Here is a 23,674-nt window from a genome sequence, read left to right on the forward strand (position 1 = left end):
GATGCTGAAACAGCTTTTTGATAGGACAGAGTGGAATTTTTTAGGTCAGTTTGGTTTACATTTTGGGGATAATTTCAGGAGCTGGGTGAGAGCCCTACATTTTTCTCCTACAGTGGAGGTGAGGGTTAATGGGGCGGCTTCAGGTTTCGTTTATTTAGGGGAACGAGGCAGGGATGTCCCCTCTCTCCTCTTTTGCTTACTTTACTAATAGAAACCCTAACTGACTTGGTCCACAAGTCCAGTAATATTAAAGGGATAATGTTTCACGCCCAGGAATATCAAGTAGCATCATATGCAGATGACGGTTTGCTTTAAGTTTTTGATCTTGCTGCCTCAATTCCAGGCTCACTTGAAGCAGTGAGGGTATATGGTGAAGTTTTGGGATATCAAATCAATGTTCAAAAGTCAGAGCTTATGCTATTAGGAGCTCTCCAGGTTTATAAATCTTAGAGATTGTGGGGCAGATCCTAATAGAAGCTCGCGGGCGTACTTTTGTTCGCGCAACCCTGCACAAACAAGAGTACGCCGGATTTTAATAGATACGCGCGTAGCCATTAAAATCCAGGGTTGGCGCGCACAAGGGGGTGAACATGTGTGTACCTTGCGCGCGCCGAGCCCAGCACGCGCTGCCCGTTCCCTCAGAGGTCACTCCAAAATCGGAGCAGCCTCGGAGGGAACTTTCCTACCACCTCCCCCCACCTTCCCCTCCCTTCCCCTACCTAACCCACCCCCCAGCCCTATCTAAACCCACCCCCTACCTTTATTATAAAAGTTACGGCCGGCGCGTGATTCCCCAGCCCGGAAGCAGTTTTGGAGGTCTCGGCCACGCCCCCGGGCCGGAACCATGCCCGCGGCCCCACCCCCGGAACGCCCCCGGCTGCGACACGCCCCCAGGAAAGCCCCGGGACTTACGCGCGTCCCGGGACTTGCGCGCACCGCCGAGCCTATGCAACATAGGTTCGGCGCGCGCAGGGGGTGGAAGGGGCAGCTTTTCGGGGGTTACGCGCGTACCCCTTTGAAAATCTGCCCCTGAGTGGACATTTAGATGGGTTGAAATATTTGGGAGTTTGTATCTCCATTCATGTTGGCGATCTTTTTCATCTGAGTTTTAAACCTCTATTTGCTAGACCGATAGAAGACACTGGGAGATGAAAGAGATTGCCTATGAGCTGGCTGGATAGACTAAATGCTCTCCTTATGACTTAGCTGCCTAGGTTTTTGTATTTGTTTGTTATATTACTAATAGCTCTGTCTTCCACCTTTCTTAAGGCCCTGAGCAAACAGTTCTGGAGGGAGGGGGGCTCATCCCAGCGATAGAAGCCTCAACACTGGGAGACGATGGCGGGGTGACCAGAGGACAGAAAGGGGACTAAGCAGGAGACGCCCACAATGGAAATGAACTCAAAATAGTGAGGTGGCGCCGCTGACAAAGTTCGACATTTTCTCCGCTCGCGTCAACGGCGAGGGGGACATGTGAAGACGGCAAGCATTACCGCGGGGCCCTGGACTTCTACAGAATGGGCAAGTCACAGGCCCACTGGCCAGGAGCGGAAAAAAGACCGAGAGCAAGGAATCGGTCGAGGAAAAGGTAAACCTGATCACCCCTGTTTGGTTAGGAGGTTAGAATTATGTGCAAATGTTTTGTGGTTTATATCTGAAAATGTTGAAAATCCCAAGTTTGATTGCCTATTGTCTAAAGCTCGCGCTGCAGCCAAAATGGCCATGTAAAAATGTCTCTTGTTGGAAAAACGATTGAGTTTCATTCTTCCCACCGATGGGCGATAGTGGAAATGCATTGCAGGAGGAAGAGGAGGCTTGTGGTGGATTGAGTGTCTAAACGGCAGATGAAATTTAATGTAGATAAGTGCAAGTATTGTGCGCAGTCCTGGTCACCTCATTTCAGAAAAGATATAGAGAAGAGCAACCAAATTAATAAAGGGAGCGGCACGGCTCCCTATGAGGAAAGACTAAACCGATATTGGCTCTTCAGTCTGGAGAAAAGAAGGCTGAGATTATGACCGGGGCGGAAGAGGTGAACAGGGAATGGTTACTTACCCCTTCCTATAGTTCTAGGACCGGGGAACGCTCTATGAAGCTAATGGGCAACACTTTTAAAACAAATCGGAGAAAGTATTTTTTTCACTCGTTGTACAATTAACCTGTTGCCAGAAGATATGGTGAAAGTAGCTAGCATAGCTGGATTAATAAAAGGTTTGAACAAGTTCCTGGAGGAAACGTCCATAAACCACTATTAGCCATGAGGACTGGGGGAAGCCGCTGCTTATCTCGGTTATGAACAAGAAGGATTGGATTTATTCTTTGGGATCCTGCTGGCTACTTTTGATATGGATTGGCCATTGTTGGAGACAGGATGCCGGGCTTGATTGGACCTTCGGTCTGATTCAGTGTTAGATGCCTGAAACCCTGTTGGAATACTGAAGGGGGCATCTCACCTTGGTGCTGTTACTTTAAAGAATGCACTCTTTTGAATGTCTCCATTTAACCCGAGGTATATAACATGCTTCTTTCACAATATATCAGCCATCTAACTAGCCCTTTTGCATTTCTGTACTGCAATTTATGGTGTCGCACTGCTGGTGAAAACCTTTGTAAACAGAGCTTCTTAACCTCCCTGTGCCCAAATTGAAATTGTAAATTGAATGGGGGTAACTGCATTGCCGCCCTGTGGATTATCTCGCCCACAAATGTGTTATGGAAATAACAATTCCTCGGCGTCGCACCTCGGCTGCCTCTGCTTCTCTTCTCAGGCCTGCGCACTCACGTCTCCTACACTGCAGCACAAGGCCACACGGCCAGCCCATAATTCAGCAGCACATGGTAAACTGACTCCTAGGACAAGATCTGTGGAAGTATTTCAGCCAGGCTTGTGCACACCGTAACATGAAATCCGAGTTAAACCAAAAGAAATCTGCAGTTGGAATTTGCTTTCCCCTTTCCAGAGCAATAGGAAGGAGGAAGCTGTGAGCACTTACTGTGAACGTGAATGTCTGTGTCATTTTGTCGCGGGCCGTTTCCCTGCTTGGAACAGACCTGCCGTTCTGAGTGATGGAGAGAGCAGCCCGGGGATTCGCTTGCACTGTGATGCTGTGAGTGATGGGATGCCCTGGCCAGGAGAGCAATGGTTCCTGTCCATCCAAACGGATCTCGGGAGTGTCTGAAAGAGGGTTGGAAGGCAGAAAACAGTCTTTTCCAGAGGCATACCTAGAGTATTTGGTACCCCCCCCCCCCCCCCCCCAATATACAATTTTAAAATTTCCTAAACATCAATAAAATATTTCAAAACAGCAGACACAAATAACAACACCCAATTATTAAAACTAATAAGGATTTTTAAAATCTCCTGCTCGCCATATCTATCATCCTAAAATTGTTGTACACTGGTGGCACACATTTGCACACACACACACACACACACAAACAATATGTTCCCTCTCTCTCATACACACACATACGTTCTTGGTGAGAGACAGAGCATGTGTGTGAGTGAGACACCCTCTGTACCTCTCTCTCTCTCTCACACACACACACACACTTCCTCCATGCCTCTCACACACACGCTTCTTCTGTGTCTCTCTCACAGTCTAACACGTACACACACAGACACTCTCACACACACACACAGACAAAAACTGAACTACAAACCACAAGCCAGAATCTGTATGCAGTGCAACAATGGAAAAACAGAAAATCACTATTCTTCAAAACAATACAATCAAGAAATATAAATCAATCAGAATAGTAAAACTGTTGCAATTCAGCCGCCGCCGGCGGGACTTCATCGCGGCAGGAGCCACTGTCTCTGCGCGCCTCTTTGCGGCCTGGAGGCCATCCACCAGATTCCCTTCACCGTGACAGGAGCTGCGGACTTCAGCTCCTTCTTCGCGGCTGGAGCCACCGCCGCCCTCACCACTCTGCGGTCCGGTGGGGCCTTCATCCCCGCTGTCTTCCCATGGCTGTAGCTGCCCTCACCTGCCTTCCTCAGCGGCAGGGAGGCCACCTCTTACGTCGGGGCCTGCCCAGGGCCCAGCTTCCTCTTGCTCCAGTTCCTGCACGGCAGCAGCAGGGACACCGCTGTCCAGGGTCCTGCTTCCTTTTCCTGCTCCTCCTAAGGGGCGAGGCCGCGCCCTCTCCCCTTCTTAAAGGGTCAGTGAAGGTGCGTTCCTCTTGGCTCCACCTGTAGCTCCTCCCAGGGAGTTGCCTCTTCTGCCCTAGAAAAGGGCTCTGAGCTCATTCAGCCTTCGCCTTGGCAAGGAGCGAGCTTCCTTGGAGCAGTCCTCCCTTGGACTCCTTCTTCTGCTCCGTTGGACTTCCGTCTTCTGTTCCTGCCTGTCTTGGATCCCTCGTCCATGTTCCTGTGATGTCTTCAGTCTTCCTTGTCTTGACGTCCTTCGTCTCCTGATGTCTCCATGGCTGTGCAAGTCTCCTGAGGTTCCTGGCTTTTAACCTTCCTTACCCCGAGTCCTGCCTCAGTGTTCTGGCTCAGAGTTTCCGTCTCTGGGTACCTGGCTCCAAGCCCTGTCTCCGAGCTCTCCCTTGAACTGTGTCCAGGCCCTCAGAGCTCCTTGCTCTTGCCTCCATCTCTTCAATGTCCAAGTCCTCGTCTTCAGTTCCAAGTGCCAAGTCGTCTCTCCTAACTTCAGTTCCGAGTCTTCGTCTCTTCAGAATTCCATTCCCAGATGAGGTTCGTCTCACCGCAGGGGCACACACCACTTGTCCCGCAATTGGGAGCGCCCTCTAACGCTCTCCAGCATCGCAGCACAACAAAAACCATACTAAAAAATATACATTTAAAAACAGCAGATAGACAGAATAATATTCAATAATTAGAAGCTCCTGTACAAATTTTAAAAAATTCCCAAACATTGATAAATTGATAATTTTTCAAAACAGCAAATAACACCCAGTAATTAAAACTAACAAGGATTTTAAAAATCCACCACGCTTCATACCTGTCATTTTGAGAATGTAGTGAACTGGGGGTACACACACACACACAGATACAAACAAAATATGCTCCCTCTGTCTCTCACACACATACATGCTTGGTGAGAGATAGAGGGAGCTTGAGTGTGTGTGTGTGTGTGTGTGTGTGTGTGTGTGTGTGTGTGAGAGAAACAGACACACACACACGTTTTCTCTCTCTCTCTCTCACACATGTTTCCTGTCTCACTCATGCACACATACACACATGCTTCCTCTTTCACCCCCATTCCCGCCCACAGGCAGCCTTTCATACATGCATGGGCACCTTCTCACACATATGCACCCACAGGCACACACACACTCACTACTCTATACACTCACCATCTTCATACACACCAGCATCCTCTCATACACATACACACACACACACACACACACACAGCCACACACCCACCCACACACCCTCATATGCCGTTCCACACACTCTCATACACACACACACACACACCCTCTCATCACCCACCCACACACCCTCATATGCCGCTACACACACTCTCATACGCATACACACACACTCTCATACGCACACACACACCCTCATACACTGACAGGGCCAGTCTCTCCCTTCTTCGGCTGCCGGCGGCACTGCAAGGCCTCTTCTGCCACCTGCTCTATTCTGCCATCGGCTCCCGGAGTGCTGGCGGCAACGCTGGGCCTGATCTTTGCCAGCAGCGCTGCTGGCCTCTGCCACTGCAAGTCCTTGCTTTTGCTAGCAGGGTTTCTCCTGCCACTTCATTGTTCTGTGCCACTGCAGGACCTTCCTACTGGTAGCAATGATACCCCCTCCCCCTGTTGCTACCTGGGGCCGACCATCCCCATTGCCCCCCCTTAGAACACCTCTGATATTTTCTTTCCACTGCAACAGTGCTAAATTCAAAGTCCATGGATCACAGTTATCGGGAAAGAAATGCCCATGGTATGAACAGAACATTTTAAAATTGAAAGCAACGGTCTGGTTACTACAAAATGTCTGCCACTTAAATTTTCTAAATTACTATTTGAAAGATATTTTTTGTTAATTTGAGTTGAGCTTTTGGGAGTTAGAGCTTAAAATGAGAACCAAGAGCATTGCTCTGCAGTTTCCGATTTATTTATTTAAACTCTTTTCTATACCGTCGTTAAGCCAGTAGCTGTCACAACGGCTCACAATGAGGCACATAAATTAATGTTGCTTAAATGTGTTTTATTTTAACAACTAACAGGTGCCTGTAAAGTACGGTACATAGTTTCATAATAGATATTAATTGCTAAGTGAGGTAGTTTATGCTTAGTTTTATCAGTAACGGCTTTAAAGTATATTAGAGTCTACATGTTATTCATTACTGTTTGAAAAAAGTAAAACATACAAAAATTGAATAGGTGGAGCGTGTTGATGTTAAAAAAATATCACGTTCTACATATCCCTGGATTCTATTCTCCATTCTCTCTGCGATATGCTTGTTCAAATAGCAATTTTTTAGGCTTTTTCTGAATAGTTTGATGTCCTTTTGCAATCTGATTTCTAGCGGCATGGTGTTCCATAATATAGGCCCTGCTAATGATAGGGCTCTCTCTCTTACTTGGGTTAGTCTTGCTGTTTTGACGGAGGGAATAGTTAGCAGTGCTTTGTTTGCTGATCCTGTTCCTGTTGGGGACGTGTTCTCGGAGTGCTGTGTTCAGCCAATCTGTTTTTTCGTCATAAATTAATTTATGTATGGTACATAGCGTTTTGCATTGTATGCTCTGCTCAATAGGTAACCAATGTAATTCGATTAGGGTGTCAGTGATATGGTCTCTTTTACTTTTTCCAGTCAGAATTCTAGCTGCTGTGTTTTGCAGTATCTGGAGTGGTCTAATTGTTGTGTATGGTAAACCCAGTAGCAGGACATTACAATAGTCAGTGCTCGCAAAAATTAAGGCTTGTAACACTGATCGGAAGTTGGTTAGCGTTAACATTGGTTTAAGTCTTCTAAGAGTCATAAGTTTGTTGTATCCTTCCCTTATTTTAAAAGATATATGTTGTTTCATATTTAGTTCTGTATCGATTATCACTCCTAGGTTTCGTACTTTCTCAGTTAGTTCTATCTTTTGGCTGTTTTTGAGTGTGATTGGGTTTTGAATGATTTCTAAGTTTTTTCTTTCTAGATGTAAGAATTCTGTTTTATCTATGTTTATAATTAACTCCTTTTGGTTTAGAAACTGTTTTATAATATCTAGGTATATGTTGGCTAGGTCCAGTGTTTTTTCGATTGTGTTGTCGATGGGAAGTATTAGTTGAATATCATCTGCGTATATGTAATGTAATATGCCCAGTCCAGCTAGCAGGTGACATAATGGCAGCAGGTATATGTTGAATAGTGTGGCAGATAGGGCGGAACCTTGTGGAACTCCTGTTTGAAGGTCTATTTTGTCTGACATTACGTCTTTGATCTGTACTTGGAAGTACCTGTTATTTAGGTATGATCTGAACCATTTCTTTTGTTGCTTAGTTCTATTTCTTCTATATTTAGTAGTATGTCATGGTTTACTGTATCAAATGCCGCTGATAGATCTAGCATCCCTAGTATGTAATGTTTACCGCTGTCCCATTCTCTATTAGTTCACTTAAAATAACACTCGCAATCTTGAGGTGACCTTGGTTTGCTGGTTAACCTTTCTAGCTCTTCACGGTGCCTGTCTCCAGTAGTCTAAGCAAATATTCTTTGTAGGAAGGAGTGCTCTAGTGATCCTGAGGAACCAGCGTTTAGATCCCACTGACACACCTTTGGTAAGTCACTTTATCTCTCATTAAGTCATGTACCCACTTGGATTGCATGCTTTTTGAGGCAGGGACTTCTTGTACCTGAATTCTAAAAGTGTTGTAAATCACCTTGTGCATTATTTGGAAAGGTAGTGTAAAAATCCCCACACTATTATTAAAATGAATTCACCAATATTTAATATTATTTGTAGACAAAACATTTATCTAAAAGAATATGGTAATTAGGCATTGATTTTCTGTGGCAAAAGAAGCTATGGGATAGATTTTAAAAAGGTGCGTGTGCTACCCGGCGCACGCACATGTACACCCGATTTTATAACTTGCGCGCGCAGGTGCACGCAAGTTATAAAATCAAGGGTCGGTGCGCGCAAGGGGGGTGCACAATTGTGCACCTTGTATGTGCCGAGCTGCGCTGCCTTCCCCCATTCCCTCTCCCCTAACCTTTCCTCCCCCTAGCCCTACTCTAGCCCCCCCAAAATTTTTATTTTACCTTCTGCGCCTGTCCAAGTTGCACGCGCCGGCAGGCTGCCGGCACGCGATCCCTCGACACAGCGGCAATGGCCACTGTGTTGCAGGCCTCTGGCCCCGCCCCATCCCGCCCTGCCCCCATCTCGCCCCCGCCCCTTTTGTAAAGCCTCGGGACTTACACGTGTCCTGGGGCTTTATGACCGTCGCCAGGCCTTTTTAAAATAGGCCCGGCGCGTGTAATCCTTTTTAAATCCGGCCCTTTGCTTTTCTGTGTAAAGAACATTCAAAAGCCTTCCACAGTGAAGCCTTAGAGTAATGAGGTGCACTGGATTGTGGGAACATTTTTCTGCCTGCAACTTTATTCCTCATGTAGCAAGGAGCTTTGCACACAAAAATACTCGGGCGGATTTTAAAAGCCCTGCTCGCGTAAATCCACCCAGATTTACGCAAGCAGGGCCCTCGCGCGCCGGCGCACCTATTTTGCATAGGCCGCCGGCGCGCGCAGAGCCCCGGGATGCGCGTAAGTCCCGGGGGTTTTTTTAGGGGGCGTGTTGGGGGCGGGGCCGAATGACGCTGTGTTTTGGGGGCGGGATGCGGCGTTTCGGGGGCGGGCCTGGGGGCATGGTTTCGGACCGGGGTGTTCTGGGGGCGTGGCCACGCCCTCCGGAACCACCCCCGGGTCGGGTCTCGGCGCGTCAGCAGGCCGCTGGCGCGCGTGGATTTACGTCTCCCTCCGGGAGGCGTAAATCCATGGATAAAGGTAGGGGGGGGTTTAGATAGGGCCGGGGGGGTGGGTTAGGTAGGGGAAGGGGGGGGAAGGTGAGGGGAGGGCGAAAGAAAGTTCCCTCCAAGGCCGCTCCGATTTCGGAGCGGCCTCGGAGGGAACGGAGGTAGGCTGCGCGGCTCGGCGCGCGCCGGCTGCCCAAAATTGGCAGCCTTGCGCGCGCCGATCCTGGATTTTATAAGATATGCGCGGCTACGCACGTATCTACTAAAATCCAGCGTACTTTTGTTTGCGCCTGGTGCGCCAACAAAAGTACGCGATCACGCTTTTTAAAAAAATCTACCCTACTGTGCACGCACATGAGTGAAAATGTGTGCACAGCTTAGTGCTTCTCCATGCAAATTCTGTGTTCATCGTGTAATAAACAAACACATTCCTCTCTGGGAATGATTAGATAGTGAACACAGAACGAGTCCGTGAAACCTCTCTTTAAAAGTTTATTCTCACGAACTTGCAAGCCGGGTGGCTACTGGCTGTAGCCACGCCTTACACTGATAAATTTACAGATTATATAGACTAAGAGAGGATTTCTCAATTTGGCAGTTTGACTTCTAATGGCTTCTGCAGAGAAAGGGAAGTACCACATCTTCTGTGCATAGGTTCAGAGAAGTCTGGGCTTTGGTTCTATGCTCCTTGTCTGCAGAGGCCTGGGATTATTTTACCCCACAGGCTTATAAAGTGACTTTAATTACATGCTGGGGTTTATACCGGTGCTGGGGAAGGCAGCCTAACCTTATGTTTTCCTGCTAGAAAGAGGCCCGTATACTATGAGCCTGTTTCTAGCCCACTCTGCAGTTTGTGGTTTTGCTGCTTAAACGGGGAACTGACAAGAGAGCTGTGCGTTCTAAGGCCAGAAGCGTAAAAATAATTCCTAGAAACAGAGTTTAATGTCTCCCTCGCATTCTTAGAGAGAGCAGCACTTTAAACAGTTCTTTAATTCTTTCTTCTGTGCTTTAGCAAAACAAGGGTGCTTTCCAGCTGTCGGTGTTTCCTTTCAGCAGCTTAGGCATAAAAGCTGGTTAGGGGGATGGGGGGGGGGGGGTCTATGTTCCACCCATGCTCTGCCAGGAAGAGATTCGCGCCCCTTCCTCTTTATCTCTAACTGTCGTAGCCACATTTAACTTCATTTCTCACTATTACTCCCAATGCAAAGAGGTGTGCTGGCCTAACTCACTCTGGAAATGTAACTCCTGAGCAGAGCTGGAGGAAAGTTTCTGGGGCTTGCGTTAGTCTGCGGGGCTGAACCCAGAGCTCAGGGTGCCAGGGCCATGTACACAAGATTTCTGCTGCTTTTGTGAACACAACCTCTAATTGCATGATGGGTACTTGTGACCCGGACTGGCCACGGTGGGAGATAGCATGCTGGGCTGCGTGGGCCTTGGTCTGACCCAGCATGGCCATTTCTTATGTTCTTAGGAAAATAAAAGCTGTGCGCCTAAGCCATGCTTTAAATGCACAACGTTTGTGCACGTGTAAGTTGTGCCTCCAAATTCTGGTTTGTTTGTTTTTTGGCACAATGTGCACAAACCATGGCTGATGATCCTATCATGTTTTGTGCAAATTAACCATGATTTATGCATGCAAAACATAGCTTGTGCACTGGAACCAGGTTTTGTGCCATTAAACTATTGGTTTGTGTGCCTAAGTCATTTTTCTTAAGCATAAACCATGCTTTGTGTGAATTAAATCTGATTTGTGCACACTTGTAGGTGTTCACGCTTTTTTGTAACTTCGAGTTTTTGCATACGATTGGTTTCTTTCACTGGGGGTTCACTTTTTTTTTTTTAGTGAGCACATTACAAAAATATGCACTGAAATACATCACGTTATACGCTTTTCTAATTAATTCAGGGCCCGAGAGAGGGGAAATAACTATCAAAATCTATTTTATTTCCAGAAGCCCCTTCTTCTAGCATAGCCGCATTTATCGTACACGAGCTACAGTCCAGTTTCCTGCAGCCTTCGTTAAACAAAGATGGATGAGAGCGGTAACGTACCCGTGATGGAGACAGTGATGTTTTTAAAAGCAAATTCATTTCTCTCCAGGATACTGGCTTTGCAGCTGTAAACCCCGGCATCAGAGGGCTGCACCTTCCGAATCTTCAGACTCCCGTTCCCTCCTACCGAGAGACGAACTATAACAGATAAGAGCCCAGGTCAGCTGGCCTTCAGGGACTCGTTTACGCCAGGAATTAAAATGCAGTTGAAGATTAATCTGGATGTCTAAGAGTTGGCCTTACAGTTTTTGAAAGGTTTTACTTGAGTTGGTCAGCAATCACCTGGGTAACATCGGGGGGTTGGCAGGTTCCCTCCCCCCACCCCCGCAGGTAAAGGTACCGGTGCGAGCGCGTTTCCCCACGCCATAAAGGCGGCAAACAATGCACGGGGGATTGCATGGGTGTTGCCCCTGCTGCCAAGTCTGTGAGTCCTGAAGTATCCGTGGGGTCGGCCAGTGTCCCACTTTCAAAGGGAAGCTCCGCAGGGCGCGCAAAACTACCTCCATGGGCCCACACATTTATTTCTTTAAATCCATTTCGAAGGCCCAATATAAAAAAAAACAAAAAACACAAAACATACATAAAAGAAAATAAAAACAGAGAAAGTAATTAAACAGATGAGTACAGTAAAACAATTGTAGGGTTTAAACATTTCCCCCCCCCCATATGATCCATGTGTAATAAACAGGATATCCAAGAAGTTTGCAAATAAGAGATAAAGTTGTGCACTTGCCGTCTTAGTCCATTTAAATATACAGAAATAAAAGCCAACAGAAGGTGATGTGTTTCTATTTGCTAACGTAGAAAGGTAACCCGAGATCAGAGCTTGAATGGGGGCTTCCCCAATGAGCGAGGCTGAAGGCCCTGGCTGACCAGTGAGATTTTTCCAGGCAGTGTGTGCCTGGGCTATAAATCTGGGATCTCTTGAACCCTCTGTAGGCTTCTTCCTATACTAGGAAACTGGAAAAGAGAGAGATGGGACCAAGCCAATTAAGAAAAGAAAAAAAAAACCTGCCCAGATTTTATTTTCAGTTTTTTTGAAACTGGAATATGTCAGCTTTGGGAAATGTGCATCTTTTTTCCTACACTGCTCACAGACTCTGGGTTCTTGGGGTTTCCATCTTAGTATTGTCTGCACGTGTGACTGAAGTGAGGGACTCTACCAGCGTGTACCTCCTGTGCAGGGATCAGTAGCAGTCCAGCTTGTTTTGTTTATCATTCTGCACCTCCTTAAAGGAGGAGCATTGGTGTTCAAGGGCACATTACAATGATTACATTGCCAGCATTTCATTTAGATGGATAACTCACAAGTTATCCATCTAAATGGTAAATGTGGCATATTCAGCCACTTATCCGTCTAAATTATAGCCAGATAAGTAGTTATCCGGCTATAATTTAGATTGAGAAAAAAGGGACATTACAGGGTTGTTCCAGGGAGGGGCTGAGATATCCGGTTAACCTGGCTAGGATGACTCCAGACCTGCTTCTGAGCAGGAATAAAGTTATCTGGCTTTGTGTGTCTGTCAGATTCAGTGCCGGAAGAGTAAGTCATGCACTACTTACGTTTCCAGCGCTGACTCTGACAGACTCAGTGCTAGAGCACCAGGAGGGGGTAAGATAATACCCCACTCCCGGCACGGACTACGAGGACTCGGGGAGGAGGGGTTGGGGAGGGTGTGTTTGTGGACTGGCCATATCCTAAGTCATGGGTGGGTGAGGAGGAAGATGGAATAGACTTAGCTTTTGGGTACTTGCCAGGTTCTTATGGCCTGGATTGGCCTCTGTTGGAGACAGGATGCTGGGCTTGATGGACCCTTGGTCTGACCCAGTATGGCATGTTCTTATGTTCTTACTATTTGTTTAAATCACTAACGGGGTTGGTGGGCCTGGGACAATTATACAAACTTTATTGTGTTTGAGGGGTGGCAGATGCAAAGCTGACGGAGCCTCATTTATAATCTGGACAAGGGATCAAAAAAAAACAGGCCACAGGCTCCTTTATATATGGGGCTTTTTTTCCTTTTACAGATCTCTACTTAACCGGATATATTTGAAGATATCTGGTTAAGTAGCACTTTATCCAGCCGCACAAGGCCAGATAACTTCATAAGAACATAAGAACATGCCATACTGGGTCAGACCAAGGGTCCATCAAGCCCAGCATCCTGTTTCCAACAGTGGCCAATCCAGGCCATAAGAACCTGGCAAGTACCCAAAAACTAAGTCTATTCCATGTAACCATTGCTAATGGCAGTGGCTATTCTCTAAGTGAACTTAATAGCAGGTAATGGACTTCTCCTCCAAGAACTTATCCAATCCTTTTTTAAACACAGCTATACTAACTGCACTAACCACATCCTCTGGCAACAAATTCCAGAGTTTAATTGTGCGTTGAGTGAAAAAGAACTTTCTCTGATTAGTTTTAAATGTGCCCCATGCTAACTTCATGGAGTGTCCCCTAGTCTTTCTACTATCCGAAAGAGTAAATAACCGATTCACATCTACCCGTTCTAGACCTCTCAAGATTTTAAACACCTCTATCATAGCCCCAAAATCTAACCGGTTATATTCAAACATGTCTAGTTAGGTTTTAAAGTTATCCGGCTACATGTAGCCCGATATTTATGTATTTTATCTATTTATTTATTTATTGGGTTTTTATATACCGGTGTTTGGAATTACTGTCCCATCGGTTTACAGCCATGTACGCGGAATACGAAATTAACAGCAATAATATAAAAAAACATGCAAAGTATATTCAGTGGGACGTTTATCCCACTGAATAACTCTAGCCGGATAACTTGTCCACTAAATGGCCTACTGAATATTGGCCTCATAATGTTTTGTATAGTGAGTTGTAAGGCTCAATGTCCTAGGTCCGTTGTGGTGGGCTGCACAGTGTGTTACAGAACTGGAAGTTCAGGATTTAGATTGAGATTCTGTCCCTTCCTGTATGGACTCCAGACTTCATGCTCTTATCCAGGTAGAACTGCCTGAACAAGGTTATCATATCATTTTAATGGCAGCTTTACTGGGAGGTTGAAACTGGCCAGGGTTTTAAAAATTGCACAGAAGGCTCTTTGAACTTGTTCTTATTGTCTCTTACAGCCAATTTAAAGGCACCTAGAAGGGGGCTCCTACCCCTTCAACATGGCTCCCTGCCTTTAAATTGGCTGTAAGAGACAATAAGAACAAGTTCAAAGAGCCTTCTGTGCAATTTTTAAAAACCTGGCCAGTTTTTTAAAATTACACAGCAATTGTTTGACCAACTGTTAGGTCACACAAAGGCAGAATTCTAGAAGCTGGGCCAAATCTGGAAAATAAACATGTTTACTGCCTCATCAACTCTGGCATTCCCCTCCACTCTTTCCTTTACTGAACTGTAATATGACATGTAGGCAGCCTAAGTGTTGCGCTGGAGGTCGACCCTTGGGCCGAGGTGGGGTTGACGCAACCTGCAGGAAGGATCCTATGGGTCCCCCACCATTGGCAGGCGAAGTGGATGGAGGCCGGCTGGCGCTTCACCAACACCAGCCCTCGTTCCCCGCGGTATGAGCCTTTGGGTACCGGGACCAGCTGGACTTAAGTGGGCCCCCGTATGTTGTCGTCAATAGAAAGATCGAGGTCAGTCCAGAGATAGCAACAGGGGAAAGATACAGTCTGTAGAGTCCTGGAGGTAGAGTCCCGGAGACCCAGGCGCCAAGGGAACAAAGTCTGACGGGGGGTGCCCGAGCAAGAGCAGGCCGAAGCCTGAATAGGCCAGGTCCAGGACGTAGACTGAAGAGACGTCGAAAGGCAAGCTTGAGTCAGGGCTGGCGGCAATCTGGAAGCGGTGGCAAGCAAGGCTGAGGTCTGAGCGAGGAGATAGGCAACACAGAGGTCAGGGTCTGAAGAGAGGCAACGGAGTAGTCAGGCAATGCAGAGGTCTGGGTCTGGAAAGAGTCAGCAGCATGGTCAGGCAAAGCAGAGATCGAGATCCGAGAAGGCAATCTGAAGGTAGGTTGGAGAATAGGAATGAGGAAACCAGGAACAGGAGTCAGCGAGGATCAGGAACACAGGAATGAGGAGAATCCCTCAGGAGGCAACGAGTATTCAACCAGCAAGGAGACCTGTTGCAAAGGCAAAGCTAGGGAACGGAGCCTGGGCTTATATACCTGTCTCCGCTGATGTCATCATCCGGGGCCATGGCTCGGTTCCCACCGCGGGCCCTATTTAAGTCACAATGATGTGCGCACCTAGGGAGGGGCATGGCGCCGAGTAACAACGTCTTTCCATGGAGCACCAGGAGCTGTAGCTGAGCCGGAGGCACCAGGGGTGACCCGAGGACGGAGCTGGCGGCCTACCGCCGCCAAAGACGAGGGACCAGGCACTGGAGTCACTTGAGAGAGGTGAGGGGGCCAAGCCGCGGGTGTGCCGCGGATGGCATGTGTAACAGTACCCCCCTTTACGCCCCCCCTTAGAGTTCTGGGTTTGCCCAGATGGGCACGATGGAATTGTAGGAGGAGGGTTTTATCCAGGATGTTTCGAACTGGTTCCCATGCGTTTTCTTCAGGATCATATACCTCCCAAAAAAGGAGGTATTCCCACCAGTGAATGTCAAGGACTTTGTAGACTTTATAGGTGGTGTCAGTCTCAGCAACCAATGGAGATGGCTTGGGAGCCTTTCGTGAAGGCCAGGATAGGACCACTGGCTTCAAGAGGGATATGTGAAACGTATTGTGGATTCCCAATGTAGGCGGCAGCCAAAGCTGGTATGTAACTGGTCCAACGTGACGAATAATTGGGAAAGGTCCAATGTACCTTGGCGCAAACCTTTGAGAAGGTATCTTGAGCCAAATATACCGAGTGCTCAACCAGACTTTCTGGCCAGGAAGGAATACAGGAGCAGAGTGATGGCGACTGTCTGCAGAACTCTTGGCCCAGGAAGCGGCTTCGCATAAGTGAAGGTTCGTCTGTTCCCATAGTGCCTTGAGGGCATCAGCAGTGGCCTGCACAGCAGGAGAAGGTACTGATAATGATATGAGCAATGGTGGTCATGGTTGCTTCCCACAGACGATGGAAAAGGGTGACATACCTGTAGCAGTGGAAATATGGGAGTTTTGGGAAAACTCTGCCCAAGGAAGGAGTTCAGACCAATTGTCTTGACGATCATTGATATAGGCGCGGAGAAAAGCCTTCAAGGAGTGATTCATACGCTCAGCTTGTCCATTGGCTTGAGGATGGTAGGTTGTTGTTAGACTGATGTTGATGCCAAATTTACGACAAAGGGCGCGCCAGTATCGGGGAACAAATTGTGGACCCCTGTCGGAGACTGTCCTTGGGCAGACCATGCAATCGGAAGATGTGATGAAAGAACAGGTGTGCCAACTCGGGAGCAGATGGTCCCGTAGGCCCAGTAGGGGGACAAAATGGGCCATTTTTGAGGATCAATCTATCGTAACCCATATGATCGTGTGGCCCTTATATAGTGGCAAGTCCACGATGAAATCTGTAGAAAGGTGTGTCCACGGTTCCTCAGGGGCTGGAACTGGCTGAAGCAAACCCCCAGGGTCAACCGACTGGGGGTTTTTGTTGAGCGCAAATGTTACAGGAATCGACGTACACTTTAGCGTCAGAGACCATAGTGGGCCACCAGAAGAACCGCTGGAGCAACGCCAGGGTTCGCGCTCATCCTGGGTGACCAGGGGACTCTTTCTCAGAGTTAACGGGGCACAACAGTCTTCCCAGTGGAGACTGGGTGAGTTTCAGACAGGCAAATACAAGCTGGGTGTATTATGTGACCGGGTTCTTCCGGAGTATCTTCTGGCTCAAAAAAGTGTGACAGGGCGTCTGCCCGGAGGTTTTCTCCAGCTGGACGGTAGCGAAGTTCAAAATTGAATCTGGAAAAGAATAAAGCCTTGTGTTGAGCACCCTCTAACCACGGGTGCCATTCTTCTAAAGCCAGTTTTATGGCGAGTAACTCGCGATCTCCGATACTATAATTTTGTTCCATGGAAGAGAACTTGCAAGAGTAGAATGAGCACGGGATTACGGATCCAGAAGTGGAGTGTTGGCTCAGGACAGCCCCAGCCCCAATTGCAGAGGCATCTACCTCAACCAGAAAGGGGCGGTTTGGGTCTGGGTGATGGAGGCAAGAACCAGCCAGAAAGGCTTCTTTAAGGCGGTGAAAGGCTGTAATAGCTCCCAGTGTCCAGTTTCGAGTATCTTGGCCCTTACAAGTCAACGCAGTAGGGGAGCTACCAGAGTTGAATAATGTGGGATAAAATGACGGTAATAATTTGAGAATCCTAAGAATCATTGTAGTGCTTTAAGACCCACAAGCTGTGGCCAATCTTGTAATCCTTTAAGTTTGGCGGGATCTGATTCTCCCGGTGACGCTCATGGAGACAATGATCAATTCAGCCCGTCAGGTCAATAATATCCTCAAGAGAGGAAGGGAGTTCCCGCGCAGCCAGCTCATCCTTCAGCTGCAGGGAAAGTCCATCCAGGTAGATAGCTTGCAGGCAGTCTTCCTGCCAAGCGAGTTCAGAGGCTAGAGTCCGAAATTCAATTGTGTAGTCAAACAAGCTTCTTTGGCCTTGGCGAAGGTGTAGCAGACTTGTGCTTGCCACGGCATGCCACCCAGGATCTTCGAAGGTCCGCCGGAACACGGTCATGAATCGAGACAGTTCCTGTAGAAGGGAGTCTGATCGTTCCCACAAGGGAGAAGCCCAAGCCAGCGCCTTCCCTTCGAGATGAGACAAGATAAAGTTGACCTTTGTTAATTCATCTTGAAAGACGGAGGGCTGCAGAGCGAACTGCATGTAGAATTGTTTGATAAACCCTCTGCAGAGCTTGGAGTCACCATTGAAACGAGGTGGAGCTGTTAGAGCCAACAAAGCTCTAGGGGGTGGAAGGAGACGGCTGTTGATGGGAAGAAGCCGGTACTGGAACTGGGTTGCTGGTTAGGGCATCAAGCCGGGCCTGAAGACACTCAAGAGAGGAGGCCAGTGCCTCAAGAAATTGCTGCTGTTCTTGCACCTTGGAGGCCAGGCCAGGAATAGTCTGGAGGGCACGAGGCTCCGCCAAGCCCATGGCCCTTGCAACCTGTTGCGCCGAGGAGGGGTTGACGCAACCCGCAGGAAGGATCCTACGGGTCCCCCATCGTCGGCAGGTGAAGTGGGCTGATGGACGGAGGCCGGCTGGCGCTTCACCATCATCAGCCCTCGTTCCCCGCAGGTTGAGCCTTTGGGTATTGCGGCCGGCTGGACTTAGGTGGGCCTCCGTATGTCATCGTCGATGGAAGGAAAGAGGTCAGCCCAGAGATAGCATCAGAGGAAAGATACAGTCTGTACTGGATGAGGTAGAGACCCGGAGACCCAGGCGCCAAAGGAACAAAGTCTGACAGGGGGCGCCCGAGCAAGAGCAGGCCGAAGCCTGAATAGGCCAGGTCTAGGACATAGACTGAAGAGGCATCAAAAGGCAAGCTTGAGTCAAGGCTAGCAGCAATCTGGAAGTGGTGGCAAGCAAGGCTAAGGTCTGAGCAAGGAGCTAGGCAGACATAGTTAAGGAATGAAGAGGTCAGGGTCTGGAAAGAGGCAATAGAGTAGTCAGGTAATGCAGAGATCTGGGTCTGGAGACGGGCAACGGCGTGGTCAGGCAAAGCAGAGGTCCGGGCTTGGAGAGAGTCAGCGGCGTGGTCAGGCAAAGCAGAGGTCCGGGCTTGGAGAGAGTCAGCGGTGTGGTCAGGCAAAGCAGAGGACCAGGCTTGGAGAGAGTCAGCAGCATGGTCAGGCAAAGCAGAGGTCCGGGCTTGGAGAGAGTCAGTGGAGTGGTCAGGCAAAGCAGAGGTCCAGGCTTGGAGAGAGTCAGCGGCATGGTCAGGCAATGCAGAGGTCCAGGCTTGGAGAGAGTCAGCGGCATGGTCAGGCAAAGCAGAGGTCGAGATCTGAGAAGGCAAACTAAAGGTAGGTTGGAGAATAGGAACACAGGAACGATAAAATCAGGAACAGGAGTCAGCGAGGATCAAAAACACAGGAACGAGGAGAATCCCTCAGGAGGCAACGAGTATTCGACCAGTGCAGAGACCTGTTGCAAAGGCAAAGCTAGGGAGCTGAGCCCAGGCTTATATACCGGTGCTCCGCTGACGTCATCATCCGGGGCCACGGCTCGTCCATCCAGGTAGATAGCTTGCAGGCAGTCTTCCTGCCTGAGCTCTACTTAAGTCATATTGATGCGCTTGCGAGCGCCTAAGGAGGGGCATGGCACCGAGTAGCAACATTTCTCTGTGGGCCTTGCGGAGAGGTCAGACGCGGAGCACCAGGAGCTGTAGCTGAGCCAGAGGCACCAGGGGTGGCCCGAGGATGGAGCCGGCAGTCTACCGCTGCCAGAAACGAGGGACCAGGCACTGGAGTCACTTGAGAAAGGTGAGAGGGCCGAGCCGCGGGTTAGCATGCGTTACTAAGACCAGGCTGACTCGGCGCTATTTAAGCCCACTGTAACTGCCCTGGGGAAGAGAGAATAACTCTCGAAAGCTTGTCACAGACGTATTAAGTTAGTCCAGATAAAGTCTCACCTACAACTGTTGACCCTTAATTCCATATATCCAACTGGACTAACATAGCAACCAGAATTCTGCGCCAAAATTAAAAGCCCTATTCTTAGGTAGCTGAGCACAAATGCATGTAATGAGACGGATGTCTGCCATACTCACGGATTCCCAGGTGAGCGACATCACGGTCGTTGTAAAGCCACGTGACTGTTGGCTGGGGAATCCCGATCACGTTACACTGGAGCTCCGCATCGTTTCCTTTTACAAACTCCTGCAACATTCTGCTTTCACCAGTAATTTGTGGTCTCTCTGGATGCCATGAAAAGTAAGCCGGAAAGAAGCTGTAAACATGGAGCACGTGTGACATGTGTAGGAGGCTATCACGGTACACAGCTGGGGCACCACTGGAAGAATTTTCTAAATCTCATCATCTGTGTTTAATACACTTACGTCTAAAACCACTGAACAGCAAGAGCCAATCCTGCTGTTTTCATTTGCTAATATTTATCAGTCTTGGTTGCTTGTAATGCCTTCTAAAGGACCAACAAAAACGTGTTGTCACAAATGAGATTTCCAGATCTCACAGACCTCTTCTTCAGGTCTGGATAAAGCTCCTGTACTACAAAATCCTTTTCTTGCTTTTCTGAAAGATCTCATAAGCCAAAGGGGCAGATTTTCAAAGGGTTACGCGCGTAAACCCAGGAGGATTTACGTGCGTAGGGGGCTGTCGCGCGCCGGGCCTATTTTCAAAGGGCCCGGCGGCGCGCATAAAGCCCCGGGACGCGTGTATGTCCCGGGGCTTGAAAAAATGGGCAGTCTGGGGCCGCTGGGCCGGGAGGGGGAAGGAAAATTCCCTCCAAATTCCCTCGATTTCGGAGCGGCCTTGGAGGGAACGGGGAAAGCCATCAGGGCTCCCCTAGGGCTCGGTGCGCGCAAGGCGCACTAGTGTGCACCCCCTTGCGTGCCCCGACCCCTGATTTTATAACATGCGTGCGGCTGCGCGCGCATGTTATAAAATCGGGCCTACATTTGTGCGCACCGGGTAGCGCGCACAAATGTAGGCCGCCCGCGTGCCTTTTAAAATCTGCCCCAAAGAGAATGCATCCAACCTTCTCCTGGTCCGGTGCAGAATACTGCATGGACAGTACAGGAACTATTCTGATAAATCAGGAAGCCAAATGTGTGCAGGAAATTCTGGCTGGCTTCATATGCTTTGGGAACAGCAAAGAGGAATTCTTTTTAGAGAATCAACTTTATTCTGCATAATAGAAATTTGTTGGTTTTTTACCCCAAAAAATGTTGAAATTGGAGATGCAGACTCAAAATAGGAGAGCCCCACCAGAATTAAAAGCAGGCGTGATGCTATGTATAAATCACATGGATGGATTTATTTTATTTTATATCTTTGTTTGTTTCGTGTTTATTTCCTTTTCATCGGCAGCTCAAGGCAAGTTTCATTGTAGGCATTTTTCAAGAGGGCCCTGTCTGAAAACATTTATTTTCTATTTTGTGGCTATGGAAAGGACATCTGAATGTATCCTTTAGGCCACAGAGTGGATATCAGAGGTGTATAATAAATGTCATGTTTGTTCTGACTACTACTGGATTCCTTGGATAAGCATCCTCCCCAAAAAGAGGTAAAGAATCGGAGGCCGACTTACGGATGACACGGATGTTGATGTTGGAAGTACTTGTTCGTCCACTGTCAAATTCAGCTTTGCACTGAAATTGTCCATTCAGCTTGGGATCTTTAGCTGTGATCCACAGCCCCTTAGAGTTTTCATCAATTTCATTCAGTTTATAGAGGTCGCTGTCGTCCGCTATCTCTTCCCCATCTGGTGTGAACCAGCTGAACGAGGCTTCAGTCCCGCTATCGACTGCAAGAGAAGAGGAACGGGGAAGAGAGAGAAATGGATAGGGAATAAAAATAATGAGAGAGTGGGAGGAAGGAAAGAGACAATGGGAGAGGGACTAGAAAAAGAAGAAAAATGTAATGCAAGAGACTCGAAAGTTCATGAAGAGGGAACATCTGGATAATTCTTAACCTGGGCCAGCAGTAGCACAGCCTGCAGCGCATTCGGGTTTCTCTAGGACCTGGTATGGCTACTTGCCCTCTGCCCTTGGACATGAATGAGATTGGCGAGAGAGGCAGCGTGACAGAAACAGTAAGGCATGAATTCAGGGAGACAAAAGCAGGAGGAGAGAGAGAGGAAGAGGGTTAAGCAGTGTGGAGTCCCTACGTGTCCACGGTTCATCCCAAACAGGCCGATTCAATAAGCTCCGCGGGAGAGCCGGCGCTCCGAGGCGAGCGCCCAGGCCACTCTCCTGGGCGCGCGATTCAGTATTTAAATTAGGGCCCGCGCTAATAAGGAGGCACTAGGGACACTAGCGCGTCCCCAGCGCCTCCTTATTGGCGGAAGCGGCGGCTGTCAGCGGGTTTGACAGCTGATGCTTAATTTTACCAGCGTTGGTTGTCGAACCCGCTGACAGCCAAGGGTTCGGAAACGGACGCCAGCAAAATTGAGCGTCTGTTTTCCAACCCACGGGTCGCGGGCAGATTTTTTTTTTTTAAAGAAGTTTTTTTCGGGGGGGGGGGAGGGGGCTCCAACTTAATATCGCTATGATATTAAATCAAAGGGTATACAGAAAAGCAGTATTTTCGGCTTTTCTGTACACTTGCCCGGTGCCGTCTGAAATTAACGCCTGAGAGTAAAATGCGTGGCTTGACCGCACATTTTATTTTCTGTATCGCGGGGGACTACCTAATAGGCTCATCGGCGTGCATTTGCATGTGATGAGCGCTATTAGTTTCGGGAGGGTTGGCCGCGTATTTTCCACGCGCTATTACCCCTTACTGTGTAAGGGGTAACAATACCGTGTCAAAAACGCGCGGCCAAAGGGAGGGGCTAAAGGGTGCGCTTGGCCGAGCGTCCCGTTCTGTATCGGCCTGGAAGAGGTTAGGGAGAGGTGGAGAAAAGAGCAGGCTGGGAGTAGCAGAGAAGTGGTAGACGACATCTCTCAGCCTTACCTTTACAGAGGAAGTGCGAGGTCTCGCCCAGATAAATGTCTCCATTGGTTGGAATAATATAATTTTTATTGCTTTCGCCAGTCACTGCAGGTAGAAAAGGAGGTGGTTTAGGAAGGTTTGTGAAAAGAGAACAACGTTTTGACAGTGAAAATAACAGCGATCGGGACCCGTCATCTAAAGAGCACTTAGTTAAACTTTGCCAGACTACAGGGTGCAATATAAGGGGCAATGGACAAAGCTCAGCAGATAGGGCCCTTTTTACGCCCGTAGGAACACCTCCTCTACGTGCAGCTACCCCTACGAGTGCTGGGGGCGCACCGCACAGCCTTTCATCACATTGAGGGCAGGCATTTTTCTGATGGCCAGTTTGCGATTTACTCATGCGAATAGCATTGAAAATTGTCCTCGTAATTTATTTCTAATAGATTCTCTTCTTTTTGATTTTTGACATATCCACAAGAGGAGAACCTAAATGAAAGCAGCATCTTGATAATTTGTTTAACCACAAATATAGTCAATGCCAAAGGTTTGTAACTAGACCACAGACCCCGGTTCAGCTCAGGTATACCTTTGGTAGGAAAGCAACAGGACACCATACATTATACCACATTATCAATGCTTTGAAGACCCTTTCAGACCTAGGGCCTATTTTGGATTTAATTTCTCACTTTTCTAAATCCAAAGCATAGATTAGGAAAAACGTCTTAGCAAATCAGTCCCTTAGTAAGAAGCTGTGCTCTCTGAATTATTATCATGACTATTAATCATTTGGATAGCACTAACCATACCTATGTGATGCTAGACAGAGACACATAAGAGGCAGTCCCTGCTCTGAGCAGCATGCAATCAGGACAAGATGGATGGACAAGACACACAGATAAAAAAAACCCCTCCAAATAAACAGCTTAGAGTTTTATTTATTTATTTAAAATATTTCTATACCGTCTTTAACAATATATAATTAATCAAAACGGTTTACAATGTAAAATTAATAGAACAAAATAAAATAATATAATATACTATAAAATGAAGCTATGGTAAATCAATCATAAAACAAGAATAGACTGGACTAGAACCAGAATATTTCTAGTAAAATAAAATGTAAAATAAAATAAACAAATAG

General features: G+C 47.9%; 1 protein-coding gene across 1 annotated transcript in view; it reads right to left on the minus strand.

The window, feature by feature from the left end:
- Positions 1–23,674, minus strand: part of LOC115075987 (neural cell adhesion molecule 1-like) — an 80,811-nt gene that overhangs the window by 36,710 nt on the left and 20,427 nt on the right. The window contains exons 2-6 of the mRNA XM_029577021.1: positions 22,552–22,635; positions 21,185–21,400; positions 19,686–19,832; positions 10,994–11,131; positions 2,994–3,175 (exon numbers count right to left, since the gene is read on the minus strand). Coding sequence (XP_029432881.1) covers positions 2,994–3,175; positions 10,994–11,131; positions 19,686–19,832; positions 21,185–21,400; positions 22,552–22,635 — 767 coding nt within the window. The remainder of the gene's footprint in view (positions 1–2,993; positions 3,176–10,993; positions 11,132–19,685; positions 19,833–21,184; positions 21,401–22,551; positions 22,636–23,674) is intronic.

Source organism: Rhinatrema bivittatum, chromosome 14 (genome assembly GCF_901001135.1).
Source record: "Rhinatrema bivittatum chromosome 14, aRhiBiv1.1, whole genome shotgun sequence".
Lineage (NCBI taxonomy): Eukaryota > Metazoa > Chordata > Amphibia > Gymnophiona > Rhinatrematidae > Rhinatrema > Rhinatrema bivittatum.